This window comes from Anabas testudineus, chromosome 23, assembly GCF_900324465.2.
Source record: "Anabas testudineus chromosome 23, fAnaTes1.2, whole genome shotgun sequence".
NCBI classification, from domain to species: domain Eukaryota; kingdom Metazoa; phylum Chordata; class Actinopteri; order Anabantiformes; family Anabantidae; genus Anabas; species Anabas testudineus.
The window spans coordinates 7467014-7483161 of NC_046631.1; the positions used below are offsets into that span (position 1 = coordinate 7467014).

At 39.8% G+C, this 16148-nt stretch overlaps 1 protein-coding gene across 1 annotated transcript in view; it reads left to right on the top strand.

The window, feature by feature from the left end:
* The first annotated feature begins 870 nt into the window (after positions 1–870).
* LOC113163906 (lysine-specific demethylase RSBN1L-like) overlaps positions 871–16148 on the top strand; it is a 28584-nt gene continuing 13306 nt past the window's right edge. The window contains exons 1-4 of the mRNA XM_026362953.1: positions 871–1580; positions 7569–7721; positions 11696–12255; positions 12353–12511. Of these exons, the coding sequence (XP_026218738.1) occupies positions 923–1580; positions 7569–7721; positions 11696–12255; positions 12353–12511 (1530 nt within the window). The 5' untranslated portion in view covers positions 871–922. The remainder of the gene's footprint in view (positions 1581–7568; positions 7722–11695; positions 12256–12352; positions 12512–16148) is intronic.

Sequence of the window (16148 nt, forward strand, 5' to 3'; positions counted from 1 at the left end):
TTTATTATTGGCTGTCACACACTGGCAGGCTTGAACCGACAGCTCTGCCAATCAGTCCGAGTGAAGAAAATGTTTTTATCTCAATAAATCAAAGAGTAAGCAGCGCCGGAGGATTCATGACACTGTAATGATGTGTTCTGGGTGTGAAAGTGATAAGCTCATCCACTTGTGAAGATTAGATGAACTAGGGCAACATTTCTATGTCAACAAATCTACATCTTCTCAAATGAGAAGATTTACTTAGTTTATCTATTCTATATCAGTGTACAGTAGATTGCATTTCTTTCGATTTTGAATTGTTGCTTGGACAAACAAGAATTGAGTGCGTCATCTTAGACTCTGGGATGTCGTGATGAACATTTTAAACTACAGTGATTTTTTTATGTTATTATTTTAGGCACATTATATTTGTCAATAGGTCAAATCACATTTTGAGACAAACTAATGCAGAAATTCCAAAGTGTTCACATACTTTGTATTGCCCCTGTATTTACATTTACATTAAACAAGATCTGATTATTGTTTATGATACTCAGTAGCTCAAATTTACAACACTAACCCCAGTTTTTTGGCAACTCTTTCACAACTGGCATTAAGCATTACAATTAAACACAGATTATTTAGAGTCCTTGCCCACTTGTCCCTGTATCTGTGTAGATGACCCAGCTGTGTGTCCTGACCAGGAGTCTTTATTATTATTATTATTATTATTATTATTATTATTATTATTATTTCATAAAACACACTAAGCCACATGCAGCTGCTAAGCCCCGCCCCTAGTTTTCCCTCGCTACCTGTCAGTCAAGCTCTAACCCCGCCCCTCACGCCCGCCTGTCAATCAGCCGTCGGCCACGCCCCTCTCCTGCCTGCACGTCGCGCAAAAAACAGCAGAGGAAGAGAGTAAACAGAGAGAAGCCTCAAGATGGCTGACTCGCTGGGCTCCGTTCACCTTACCGGAGCTGCTGCTTCTGCGGTAGCCTCGCCGGTCGCCACCGCCACAAGCCCGATCGTCAAACAGACCGAGGCGAAGGAAGTCTCGGACGACCGCTCTCAGTCTTCCCGGGATTTCAACCCGCCGCCGCCCAAAAAGGTCCGAACCGAGGAGAGGAGCGTTAAACCCAAGAAAGTCAGCAGGGAAGGAGGAGTGGGAGGCAACGGTAGCGGCAAAGAGAAACTCCAGCAGCAGCAGCAGCAGCAGCAGAGTTATGGCACTAACGCGGGTTTGTGGAGCTTCGGTCAGGCTAAGACGAGCAGCAACAACCCTCCGGTGCCTGCTACCGGTGGATCCCAACCGCCGACAAACACCCACAAAGTCTTCAAACAGAGCGATTTCTTCCTCCACAAAGCGCCTTCCTCCTCCTCCACCACCTCCTCCTCCAAGCCCAAGAAACCGAGTAAAGATAAGCAGCGAGAGAAAGAACGGGAGAAGGGGAAAGGAGGCGGAGAAGACAAAATGAAACATAAACTGCTGTTGACCCCCGGACCCGCGAGCAGCGTCGGTAACAACAACGACATCGGCAGGTTCAACCACAGTCCTGCGATGAAGCGAGAAAATGGAGAGGTCACGTTGCCACCCAAAGGTAGGCCATCGTAGTGGGCTTAATGTGTACTTTAATAGTGGAGCGAATTGCTAAAGTTTCAAGGCTGTGTATAATAAGTAACCTTGCAGGAGTTATGCCCTTTTATAGTGACTATAGTGGCTCCTCGTAGATTCAGCCGCCGGGGGGAATACGAACATGTGGCCCGGGAGTGTGCAGTTATCTGCCACCTAATTTGTCTGGACAGTCCCGCTTTCGGACCAGCTGCTGTTTAAAAAAAAAACAAAAAAACAAAAAAAGCGCTCCTTAACGTTGTATAACATACTCCAGCGTTACTCTTAAGACGTTTTTGTTCGCCGTTGAAAATGTTTACACCGAGTTTAGCGGCGGTGAAGCCCGGTTTGGTCGAGGTTTCTGCGGGGCTGATGGCTGCCTGCTCACCCGCGTGTGAACCCTCGAGCTCCGGGGCACTTATACCGGAGCCCTGCTGCTCTCGTGCTGCTGCGGAATTCTTACGTGGTTACGTCGCGCTGACCGAACATAACCGATTTATTTACGTACGTCCAGGTCAATAATATTATCCGCGTTAACTCCACTGTAGGAATTGTGTAAGTGTGCAATGTTAGCGACGATTGGGGTAGATTGTTAATTATTCTGTAACGTCGATAATTTCTTCTCCTTTGGAGCAGTGTATGCATTAAAACTGCCGCTGCTGTCATAACAATATGACAGTCGCCCGCCATTATAGGGTAAGTGTTGTTTTGGTGGAGCACCACGCCCCCTTCACTAACCCCAGGCTGGATGGAAACACACAGCTCCGCACCTTGTTAGTGCTCCATGTTTTACAGTTGTGCACACAGAGCATGTTGTTTGTTAGCATTCTCCGCTCAATCGTTTTCCAATTAATCGTTCATTATTACACTCTAGTAACTAGACCTGGACCCTGTTGACAAGCACTGCAATCACCCCATTCTTGACTGAGTGCCTCCACATTAGCTTAGTGTTGTTGTTAGGTGTCGAATAGGTGGATCAGAAGAGGAAAAACAGCAACAATAAATTCACTCCGTTTTCTTTTTACTGTAAATCAACATTTAAACATAATACACATTAAAGCTCAATATTGTTTCTAACATTTCAAATTCCATGCAATGCATTCTCTAAAACCGTCTCTGCTTAAAATTACCTCAGAAAATTGTTATAGTTAGGTTTGTTCATGCATGTACACATTAACAATTAAAGTATGACCGTACATCATTATTCAGACTCTTGCGAAGAACAGTGTTGCACTGGTTTAGTCAAAGTTTGTAACTCTTGAAATCCCATGGGATCAGGTAAAATCTTTTTGCATAACTTGTGCTGGAAACATTAAACTTTGCGATGGCACCAGAGTTTATTTTTGCTCACAAGCCTCTGCACACTATTAATGTCCAAATAACTCCATAATGGAGACTCAATTAAGTGCACCTTTTATAAATAGAGCAAGCATTCTTTATTTTTTACTTTGTAAAATAAATTAGGTATATGATCAACGTACATGTGATGCAGTATTGATATCTTTTCCTATCGTAGACATGATTGACATCAGTTCATTAGTATAATTACATATGAATTAATGGTTCTAGGATGTCACATTATTTCATAAGAAAGATTGGTTTTAATGAGTTCCCAAGGAGGGAATATTGAATTCAGCTGACTGAGTTACAAGGTGACAATCTGCATAGGTGCATTTGTGTTTGCCATTGTGTTAAAATGTTATTTATGCATGAGTGTTAAGACACAAGCAGGAGTGGGCATGTGTGACAGTGTGTGAGTGTATGATGTCACCCTTTTCCAGTTGAATAGTTTAAGAGGTCATGACATGCTCTGAACAGCCTCTGCAGTCAGAGAGAACACCAGAACGAGACATGTTGTTGGGCTGTAGCCCTAACAAACTATCACAAACACTGTCTTGTAAACAGGCTGTGTTGGATGTCAGTTTTATTTTATTCATGCAAAAATATGTCATGCAGTGTTTACAGGAGTCTCAGAACAGCTGAAGACTCTTTAAAATATGCTGAATATTGAATTATTACTTCCTTTTAACTCAGTAATGAAAACATTTTTATTGAGCAATTCTTACTCTAAAAATAAATTAGCTTAGTTTTATTACTGAAGTGACAGGTGCATTTAATTTCCATATTATGTTGATTTACAAAACCTGTTGATGCATGCAGGCTTTGTTTAAAAATATTTATAATAAAACACTTTTCATCTTTAAACTGGACAATACAAATTTAGATGCAGCAGTAAGTAACATTAAACTGTAGCACTTCTTTAGCAGTCCCACTGAGGTGATCTTTAACAAAAGCACTGAACCTTTAATAGCTATAGCGAGCTTCTCAGTGTCCATCTGTAGGAGACTGTCATTATACTGGAAGCTTAAAATGTGAAGATGAGTAAGAACACAGCAGAATGTTGCTGGGAAAGTCCCTAGCAAAATGTTTTAATAATTAAAATGCACTGTATATATCTGCAGCTTCCTGTAAATACTGGACACAGTGTGTCAGTCTTCTTGTTTCAGTTTGTGACAGCTTGACATATGCTGTCTTGAGGTGGCACAGAAAAAACTCAATTTGAACTGTATGTTTCTGATATATGTTGAGGGGCTGGTTGCTCCAGTGGTTACAAAGACTGCAATTCAACAGAAGGACATAAGTTTGAGGTTCGGTGCCAGAAGGTGTCCTTGAACTTGAGAGTGAACAGGAGTACTCCTCAGATGTAAAATAAATTGTGCTCAGATCTTCCTGAAGGGACATACCTTTCCTACAGGGATGCAGAGAGTATCACCTCATAACAGTAATACTGTTAGTGCTGCTGTTTCAGTCTGGCTCAAGTCAAGTGTAGGGGAGCAGCAAGTCTTAGTTAAATGTGGTACTGAAAGAAGAGACACAAGTCCTCCAAAGTGCAGTGAATTAATGTGTGAAGGAAAGCTTCAAAAATACAAATTATTATAAATAGTGATTGGCCAAAGTCACAAGTTTAATCTGGTGTTGACTTGTTGTTGGCTCCCTGGTTTTCTTACATTCTGTCTGATATTATATTACAACCAAATGCAGTACTCCCAATAGTTGAAGCTGTGAACACCTTAAATGGCTTATATTTCTCACACCTAGCTCAAATTCAGTGGCATCGTGACAGAATTACAGCTGGAAACTTGCCAATGTTTTAGTCACAATTGATTGTGTGAATACCACAAATTAACAGATTAGGGCTGTTAAGTGCTTTGTTTTTTTGGTTGTAGCATTCAAGCCTTTCATGTAACATCCAGCATTAGGAACTTACATGAACCAACTCCCTGTACACATTATTCTGACTAGAAAATGAGTCAATTAAACCTGGGTTACTGGGTGAAGCTTGCATATTGTAAATCTAAATTGTAACAAATAGGTTATTTGTGTGCATGTAAATGTAAAAATGCTGAAAATTACAAGATACTTAAATCTGCGTCTGCAATAGCAATACGACAGAGACTGTCTGAATGTTACTGCAAAATGATTATTAGTTCAATTTGGTTGGTGAATCAGAGATTTATCACATCACCAGGGGTGAAGTGACCATTTGTAGCAGGAGTTCACCTGTAGTCTTACTTTGAATTCAGCAACACAGGTACAAAAAAAATCTATAATCTGTAATATTCGCTTCTTGGTCAGTTAAACAGTAAATCACATCGTGGAGACCCGTGTTATTTTACTATCAGTTTCTGTTTAATGTAGTCACTGCTGTTTTCTTTTATTCCAGCTTATCACAGTGAGCCAATTTTCCATCAAAATTATATGGTTGTTAGTGTCCAGCTTTTTTGTTCACATGGGACTCCTCGTCAAGCTGTGATGTTCACAGTGGTGAGCCCACTGACTAATATTTGATGCTCTCAGATTCTTACACAAAAACCGAATTTGCATGATTCTCTTCAATTATCTATAGAAGAAAAATTAGATGGAAGGTGTCCACAGATGCCCAGAGTTAGTCAGTAATAAAATCAGATATTCAGAATGCAGAAATGAATGTTAATTTCAAGGACGAACGATTGGAGGACACAGGTTTCAGCTTGTAATTTACATAAAAAACCCAAAACAAACTGCGTGGATTTCCAGTTTTTATTTCGTCTCCTCTCCAACTTTGAAAAGTTTGATGCCAGCGAGTACCGAGAGCAGTTGAAGTTTACAAACTGCATGCTGCCGGCCCCCTCTTTCTTTCAAAGTGTTTGCTGTCCTGTGATCATTCCAACTGTGAAAACCACCTGCTGTCTTTGCCTTTAAAACAAGCTGCTGCTAGAAAGTCAGAAAACAAAATGAGATCAGAAGTTTGAATTTTATGGATCCCATTTATTTCAAATGTGTTTACATCTTCAGTTTCGTGCTGTGTTGCTCAGACAACACAGCATCATTTTACATTTTAGTTACAGGTCACCTTACACCTGTGACCCCTGACCTGTGGGAATGTCTCCTCATGCATCTGAAAAGGAAAGCAAATCACTTGATTCCACTCAGGATTGCATTTCTTGGTGTTTTGGATGTTTAAATCTTGAATTTTAATATCTGAATGTGTCAGATTTTCCATCACATAAATTTCGAAATGTAGTTCTTTGTTGTATTTAAGGCCGGGTCAGCCAGCTGGTGTAATTTATATCCCAGTGCCTCTGAACGAAAAGAATTATGAATATCACTGCTTTGGTGGGATCTGCCATGTTTTTGTAAATCTGGCAGAAGGTCTGAGTGAGCCTTCTTGTGTAGACAGCTACCTGTGGAGCTAAATTGACGTGCTTCTTTTTCTTACAGTGTTTCACAGCATTTATTTTGCGTAGGTCTTAAAATGGTTTGTTAACATTCTTGGCATTCCTCCTATTAACCACAGGGTAAGAGGTTCATAACTACCTGCATGTTAAGTGGCATAGAAAAACAACATACTAATATAAAAAATGCCGAAGTATTTATTTAAATATTACTACTGAAAGGAGTGCATAGCGGTAACTCCTCCTTTAAGCCTTTTTACTTTCAAAGCATTTTCTCCTTTGATCATGCAAACAGCGAGTCCAGCCCCACTGTGTTCACTTTCCAGTTCCCCACGTCCACAGGAGGGTGAACACTCTGAAAACACAGCTTCCTTTTAAAGACAGATCTGACCGAGTTCAAAGTAGAAAGTTCTTTGGAAAGGAAAAGAAAGAAAGAGCAAAAGAACTATTGTGGAAAAAATGAGGAGGTTTTTTGAAATTTCTTTATGGAGAAATAAAAGGAAATAAAGAAATCAAAGGAAGCAAGGAATAAAAGAGTTGAATAAAAGAAAGTTATTTTAAGAAAGGTCAGCTTAGCTGGAAGTGAGAGTTGCAGATTTACAAAATAAATGTGCGTTTGTCGGTGTGCAGACACTTAGGCTTGCATTACCTTTCGGAAAACACTACAGCAACTGAAGAGCTGTGTGTGGTGGTACGATATTTACATTTTAAACTGATGCTCTCATCCACAACGATTTGCAGTGAGTGTTGCATTAGAGTGCACTCCAATTCCTCGTTCTGTAATATTCCTTCAACGCTCAAACAGTTCTGTCAGACAGAAATGCTGCAAGAGGAAATAAAACGAGTCAAAAAGCAACGAAGGACTTTTAAGACCAGAGCATACTGAAGCCGGTAGAGGCAGAACATGGTATAAGGCTGAGTTTGGGGGTAGAAACGTGAGGAGTGTCTTGATGAGATGTTATGAGTGAAGTTGCAGACTGACTGCTGCAGTCTTACAGGGAAGTAGAAGGTCATTACACTACCAAGGAAATATGAGATGAAGCCGCGGTGGATTTGTTGCCGCTGAAGGAGGAAGACAAGCAAGATTAAGGAAAGGTTAAGAGTTATGGTCAAGGCAAAGCACTTGGCAAGAGTTCAGTTAAGATGTTGGAAAAGTAAATTGAAGTGAATTGCATGTTTGTGAGAAAACCTGAGTGCTAATGTTAATGTGTTCCTGCCTAAAAGAGTCCTGAGACCTGAAATCTTCCTCTCTGCTTCCACAGAGCACTCCAACAAGGACAAGGTGAAAGATAGAGACAGAGAGGAGAGAGAGAAGAAGAAGGTTACAGAAAGAGAACGAGAAAAGGAGAAAAAGAAACACAAAATGATGAACGAGATCAAGAGGGAGAATGGAGAAGTCAAGCAGCCGATTAAAGGTTGGTGGGAAACACATACATGCATACTGATTTATGCAGTGCTGAAAGTTTTATTTGACACTGAAATGTTCATCCATCACAATTTCCCTGAATTTTCTTATGTAGATGTCAAATTCACATTGATTTTCACAGAGATTTATTTTTTTGTCCTATCAACTGTCCAAAACAGTTTTTAATATAGATTAATTGAATCAGGTTAACCAGTTTAAAAAAATGCTCGACACACTGCAACTTGCTAAGTGTTGGTGAAGGCTTCAACTACATTTGGTGCCCACGTATTTTCACTAAGAATTTGTTTGTTTACAGCTGCAACTTTTTTTATTATTGTCAATTAATTTGTCTTTTTTCCTATGATTAATTAATCAAAATGAGTGCATCATTTTAAAACACTATCAAAGTATTATAAACTTAAATTTAGACAAAAAAAGCAACAACGATATGTCAAATTGTATCCTGTAAGATGTGAAATAAGATGAAAGCCAGTATGACCATACCTAGCTGTCAGCCTTTGTCTGGCTTTGATGTATGAACATGTCTGTGTTCTGATGTGTGCTGTGTGCTCTTTATAAATGCAGTAGTGTGTTTCACTGTTAACCTTTTGACTGTAGTGAATTATTTGCAGAGCACTGTGACGTAATGGCTATGTTTCTCCATGTAATCTGAGCTCAGGCACAGAACTGCAGCTCAGTTTGGGAAGAGTGACTGAAAAGTGAGTTGACCTTTTTAGACAGACACACCACGCACTGGTGTATATAAAATAAATAGAGGCCACTTTCATTCAGATTGATTCATTTGACCACAGTGTTCCAAGGGCTAAGTGAGGCTTTGGCTACATACCATAGGCAATGATGACAATTTCATCATCCTACTGTGAGTATGATTGTAGAGTTAGCTAAAGATGTGAGTTAGGAGAGAGAGCGTCATTGTGTGTTAGACTGTAGACATCCTGCACAAACATCTAGTAATAATTTGTGAGTTTAAAATAAAAGAGACACTCTGGGATGCGTGGTTGGATATTGAGAGACCAGAGAGTTGCTCCCCGGTGATAATGTCTGAGCCATTTAATCAGAGTGTTACGTTTGCAAATGTTAGGAGAGGAAGAGCTAAAGTTCGAAATTTAATTAGTGAGAGTGTGTTGAACTTCCAATACAAAAGGGCGACAAAGAGAGACGCAACCAGGGGAAACATGTATAGGAAATCAATAAGCAGCAAACAGCTATTAGCCACCCTAATGGAGCTAATAGTGCTAAATATTAACTCTTAATTTGACATGTTTAGTTGTAACTGGAAATGAAACGACTGGTAATGAGTATTTTTAACAGTTGTCTGACATTTCATAGACAAAACAGTGAACTGAAAAATTATTGGCAGTTAATAATAATAAAAAAATAAAAATAAACACTAGTTGTAGCATTTGACTGTGAACGAGTAACTAGATTAAAGTTGAGTGAAATATGAGCCAGTTGTATTTTGACTGTGGTATAAAAGTGTATTGTGCGATGGTGTAGTGGTTGACAGTGTTGCCTCACAGAAGGACTGGCGCTGGAATCCAACAGTTGGCTGGCTGCCTTTCTGTGTGGAGTTTGCATGCGTAGGTTCTCTCTGGGTGCTCCAGCTTTCACCCACTGTCCAAAGATGTGCATGTTAGGTTAACTGGTGACTCTAAATTCTCCAGAGTTGTAAATGTAAGTGTTTTTGTCTCTGTCTGCATGTCAGCTGTATGATAGATTGGCGACCTGGGTGTAACCTGCTTCTCTCCCAATGACAGCTGGGACTGTCACAGACGATTCATTTGTAAGCTCTGTCCATGCATCCCTGCTCAGACACCTTTTCCACGACTGCACAGCTCACATGCATTATCATATAATTTATCAAGTCATGAAGTGACCGTTTGTATTTTTACTGACACCAATAATGGCAATGGAAAGTTCTTTTTTTAAATTTTTTTAATTTTATTAATGACTCAAACCTACAAAAATCATTATGCTTTCCTAGAACATGATACACTCACAAATGTTAGACATAGCTGCTTGATAAGTCTGTGTAAATATCTACAGTATTTGTAAATTAATAGTGCATTTTGGGTTAGATCAGAACTATTTGCTACGTTTCTGAATATCAGACACTGCTATTATTTTCATTTAAAATACATTTACATTTAAAAGAAGTTTTTATATTTGCAGTTTGTGAACTTGAGAAAGTGAAATTGCATACCTATACACTTTTGATTGCTTTTGATATCACAATTGCAATATCCAGCAAATACTGTGTATCACTCATCACATACTTTCCCTCTATCATGAAGCTGTTCAGCGGGTAGATGAAGGTTGAGATTTGGGAATGAACGTGTTTGCGTATGCATGTAGGGAATTGGGGGAAGGGTGACTTAAGGGTTAAAGAGCTTTTGGATTAGTAGCTTCAGTGATGTATTGCAAATACCTTCTGTCTCTCTGTTGCTCTATTTATTGTTCTCGCTCTCTCTATCTGTTGTTTTTCATTCTGTCTCTCACTGCTGCCTTATCTGGCATGGAGCGTGTGTAGGGTACAGACTAGACCGGAGGTGTGTGTTTAAATGTGTGTAAGAGGGAGATGGTGGCTGATGTGTGGATTATGCTGACACAGCAGTGCCTCTTATCAACGTGACTCACATGTGCATACACACATACACATACAATAAATGTAGAAATGCCCATTTGTTTACAGAACCACTGGGCAAGAATGAACCAGTCAGCAACACATTTGGAAATTGATGTGACTAGCTCTGATACACACACACACACACACACACACACACACACACACACACAAACACACACACACACATACACACATACAGTAGCACTGTGCATAAATTTACATGTTTCACATTGTCTTCCCTCAGGCTTTTTAGAGGTGGACTACCATGTGGAGTGTTATCTCTGTTCAGATATGCCACTCAAAAGCTTGTTTCCTGACTTAGCCATAGCTTCTTTTCTCAAGGGATTCCATTTCAGGGCTTCTCAATTTATTCTATGTATTCACCCCAGGAGATGCACGATATCTCAGAAGAGCCATGAGTCATTATGTTTACACTTGCTTAAAATAGTTAGCACTCATTATTTTCATTTTTAAGGTATGTGTTGGTTATGATGATAAAAACAACTGTATTGAATAACTACAATATTAACATTTGGCAGTTGAGTCATTTTAGCTGGATGTTAGGTCAAAATGTTGCTATACTCATCCAAGTGGCGTCTTCAGTCTGAGGAAGCTACATAGATGATTAGTGAAGTTGCCATGGCTCAACTTCCAGGTAACTTAACACCTGGATGAATGAGAATCTTCATACACAACATCAAAACAGTGGCAAGAAAAAGTATATGAACCTTTCATGTTTTTCTGCATTATTTTGTCATAAAATGTGATTTCATTTTCATGCAAGTATTAATACATATAATGTGCCTAAAATGATGACACTTATTGGGAACAACCATAAAATGTTATATTCTTTGGACGGCTCATGTGTGTTGCTCTCTTGTTGTTTCATAGCATCTCTATTGGGGTCTGGGCTCTGACAAAAGACGGATTTTGTTTTTCTGAAGCCATTCTGTTGTGGACTTGCTCCGGTGTTTTGGGTCATTATCCTGTTGCGTCACCCAACTTCTAAATTCTTTTTCTTGCCACTGTATGTGTTATACTTCTGTATATTTATGTTTTAACAGATTTATGAAACAGAATCAACACATTTACAGATTTCCAATCTTTTTCTCCTCATCTTTGTTGCTTTCTTGAGTACCTCATTCTCTGTAAGGTGCAGTGAAAAGTGTTCTTACTGTAGGGCAGCAAGAGACAGATCAGAAAATAGACATCAGTAGATGTACAGAAAGACTTTTTTTCATATTTGGTGTTGATCTCTTAAGAATGCCCTCTACTGTAATAATTTACTTGCTTCTAAGTAATGAGAATGTTTCCCCTCTCTCTGTGACCCTGTCCAGATGAAAAAGAGAAAGTCAAGATCAACTTAGAGGAGCTGCAAATCAAAAAAGTGAAGAAGAAAAAGAAGAAGAAACACAAAGAGGGGGAGAAGCATAAACGAGTGAAGATGTACCACCGCTCCTGCCAAACCATTTGTGCTGGCCTCCCTCTCCTCCGTCCTTCCCCTTCTTCTCCATCCTCCAATCCCATGCACTACTCCCCCATGTCTCCATTTAAGTCCCCGCTGCCTGTTTACCCACCACCTAACAACAAAACCTCCCACGTCCTGTCCTCCTCTCCTCTTGCTTCCAAATCTCAGTTAAACCCCACTCTCCCTAACTCTCCATTGTCCTCCACGAAGACCTCTCAACCTCCCCTAAACAAGCACCAGCCACAGTGCACCTATCCTGGCATGGCAGGTCTGGAGTTTGCCCGATACATCCACATAGAGAACCAGCCTAATGGAGGAGCACTGGTGGCTCACGCCTACACTTCACAGCTGTCCTCTCTTTCAGAGGAACAAAGGCAGAGATTTGCTGAGGAGTTTGTCGCCTTGGCTTTCAGCGAGGACTCATCACAGGTATAGACATTTATCAGTTTGCTAGGAAAAAATGCATGTTCCCAAATAACATCAGTGTTCTCTAATTGTGTTGGCTTTATTTCACTGTGTTTTCTAGGCAGCTCATTATGTTATGTCCATCGTCCACGGAGAAGCCAGCTACCTCCCTGACTTCTTGGATTACTTCTCATCCAGGTTCCCATCAGCTCCAGTCAAAATGGAAATGCTGGGAAAGAAGGACATAGAAACTACCACTATGACTAATTTCTACTCTCAGGTTAGTCAGTTTTATTAGCTTGAGAACATACTGTATGATGAGTCTTGCATAGAAATTGTGTTCCCAGAATCTATTGGCTATAGCAGAAGAGAAGTCATTTGCAGACTGAAGTCACATGATGTACTAGAAGTGTTATTTAGCAGTAGCACGATGGAGGGCATACACAGTAGGTGAGGTGCAACATAAAAAAGTTGATGATATTTTGTAGACTAAGGTGTTTACTTACATTTGAAAAAAGGACTTTTGGACCACTCAACAGCAGTCCAGTTCTTTTTCTCCTTAACACTTTCTTTTTTTGTGTTATAATTTGTTGAGATGCGCCTGATGATGTGCCTTGTGTATGATGTGCCACAGGCAAAAGCTTCTTGCAGCGTCAGAGTCTGTGGTTTGTTTTAATCATTCATCTGTTCTCTCCATACTGTTGGACATGATTCTTGTGTAGGTGGTACAGTGCTTTGAGTCTGGTATATGTTACTAGGCTGTAACAGAAGATTGTAGATGTCTCTGTTTCGGTTTCAGACCAATTACACGTGTAATATCTACACAGGTGGGTGAGAATGCATATATAAAGATTGACTCTCCAGTGTCCATCTGTACATACAATATATAATCTCCCAGGTTGTGCTTTAGCAACCAGTACTTCAGAATAAAGAAGAAAAGCTGATGGATAGAAAATAAGAAAGGGAAGGAGGTAAGAGGAGAGGCGAGGAAATAAAATGCATGACGTGAATGGTGTGATGGGTGGAAAGATGGTAGAAAACTTATACAATATACAAGCTGAGAGAGAAAATGAAGGGTGCTAGGGGAAGGAAAGTAATCCAAAGGCTGAATGACTGCTGTGTGTGTGTATGACAAAGTTGTATTGTTGTGGTTTTAACCATCTGGTAGAAGCAGCTGCCTCCATCTGTCCAGTGTCAAACAGCACTTGGCTTTATACTGATGTCTGATTTCTGTGACTAAATTACAACACTGAAATTGACAGCAGTGTTGTCTGCAGTGCACAGGTGGGTCACCGCTCTTGGGTCAGTGCTACTCACACTTAGGTGTAGTAGGCCAAGCTGAAGTAAGAGCATGTGAGGAAAATATAAGCAAGAGGAAAGAGAAGGGAAGACAGCACATGTACCAATTGAGAAGAGATGAGAGAGCAAGAAGCTGGTGGAAGGATGAGGATAAAAAAATTAGAAAAAGCTGAGAACAGAGGTTCATATAAAGAAAATAGGTTGATATAAAGAAAACAGAATGACAGAAGAAGGCACGATGACGAGAAAGCAAAAAGCAGCACGGTCTCAGCAAGTCAGGTTAGAGAGTCTCAGTTTTTCTTCATTTCCTTTCATAAACACAAGTACTGGAGCTCTTGTAGTCTCCTACTCCTCACACTAGAGTGCCTTTTGAAGACAACTGGAAAAACGATAACTATGTGTATGTTGTCCTGGTATCTTCTGTCTGCATTGTCTCTTCAAGCTCAGTGACACAACTCTTCATTTAGAGTTGTCCCCGTGTCTATAGTTCACTAATGAAAAGCCTTTTGTTGCCTCAAACCTCCTGAGTGGCTGTGTATTGAGATACACCCTGCTCTTTTTCATTGTGAGTACAGGGAACACCAGCTTACCACACTGTGTTAGACGCTGTGAGTGTGTACGTGTGTGGTGCTACAGGGGGTAGAGCAGTTTATGCTCGGTATCGCTCTCCTTCTGGCTATTTTTTCCCATCCATGGAATATTGATAATGTTGTTCTGTGTTATTCTGTATGCTTTTTTCCAGTTTCAGCCAGTTCTGTCTCCACAAATGGATCCTTGATTTTAACGTGATTCGGAATCAAATCTACATAATAGATTAAATATGTAAATTGTCTATTGTCTAAATTGGGTTTTCCCTGCAAACCTGCGTCCTGAGCTGTTCCTTTAAGAGTAGTGTTCCTTGCAGGGCTAACGTCATTGTCCACTGGTCTTGTTAATTTTTTTCCTCCCTCCTAGCTCTCAGCAGTGACCTTGGGAAGTAGACATCCAGTTCACACACATACACACAGGCATATGTGACACACACACACACACACACAGTTTATTTCTCTTTAGCTCTTCATCTTTTTTTTTTTTTTTTGTCTGTCTCCCTCTGTGTTAGCTGGTCGCTCTCTCTCTTTTATCCCTCCACTCTTTATGTTTCTGCTCAGTTGTTTGGCTCTCTAGTCACAAATGACTGGACGGTTGCTTATTGTAGCGTGGGTGCAGACAGCATAAAAGAAATTTGCAACTGCCTGCAATGATTTGTGCTGATGTTAAATTTTATGTGTGGACTCCAGGACCATAAGATACAACCACCCACACTTTTCTGTTGTATAACTTGTATAAGACAGTAGATTGTAATTGATAATGAATTGAAATATGACCCTGTAGTTTGTGATGACTGAATTTGATTGCAGGTATCAAAGTTGCTTTCCTGCTGCTCAGACGCTGTGTCAGTATTTTGTATGCATCACCCCACTGAAGACATTTTCAGTGCTGGTAAGGATTATAGAAGATTACAGCAATCCATTTTCAAGTATGGCCCGACAGTCGATACATGATGTGCTTGGACAGTGAGGTAATTTGGTCTTCCTGTTTGTCATTGAGTGTAATAATGTAGTGATGGAGTCACGAGATGAATACAAAGCAAAAGAACAGACTGCAGCTTTTGTTACATTATTAATAATGTGCACAGGTTTATTATTCACCGGTGCACATGATCATAGCTGTGTAAAAGCAATCACAACAAAGCCTTAAGTGTCAACCGTCTATCATGTTTAAGGGCATGAAAGAGAAGAACAAATACAGCCTGTAGTTTTTTATTTACTTCTAAGGAAATGCATTCCAATATGTTCCAGTATGTTGAGATGAAGGGAATAAGAAAATGTGTTTTCTTGGACACATATTTTTAAACGTGTATTTATTTAATTCATGCTTTCATAAAGCTTTAATTAAAATAAATACCAGTTATATTATTTAGAAAAATTGTTTAAAAAAATAAAATTATGAATAATAGAAAACTTAGGCATCACGATAGACTAATAGTCTTCATACTCGAGAGACTGTCTGGACATAAGAAGAACAGACATGCGAAGGTCAGTAAGAGGTTGGATAGAGTAGTGAGAGCAAGAGAGAGTGAAGGAAGAGTTGATGATAAGGGGGAAACTTATTATAGAGTTAACAAGTGGTTGAACCCGAGACGGAAAGGAGAGCAGGAAAGAGAAAGGATTGATCTAATAAACTTTCCATGGGGGACGTGAGTATTGTGAGGGAAGGAGGCAGAGGGGGAGATGGAGAGGCCAACAGACGGGAGAAAAATAGATAATCTGCAAGTGGAACGTAGAGAGAGAGTGAGATGATGTGTTAAAAATACGCTGCTTTTAGCCAAAGAAAGTGACGGCAGGGGAGAGACACAGTAATGATAATTATATGTAATCATGTCAGCTTTTTAATCTTGTGCTTTTGCAGACTAGGAAGACTAAATGAGGTGCAGTAAATTTAGATAATGTTACAGACGGGGAAAACTAATCTTTTTTGTGTGTAGAACTTCTATAGTTTGACTTAATTCATTAAGACATCGCATTATTTTCCGCAACATATTGTGTTTAGCAGTAGAAGATGTGGGTCAGATGTTATCA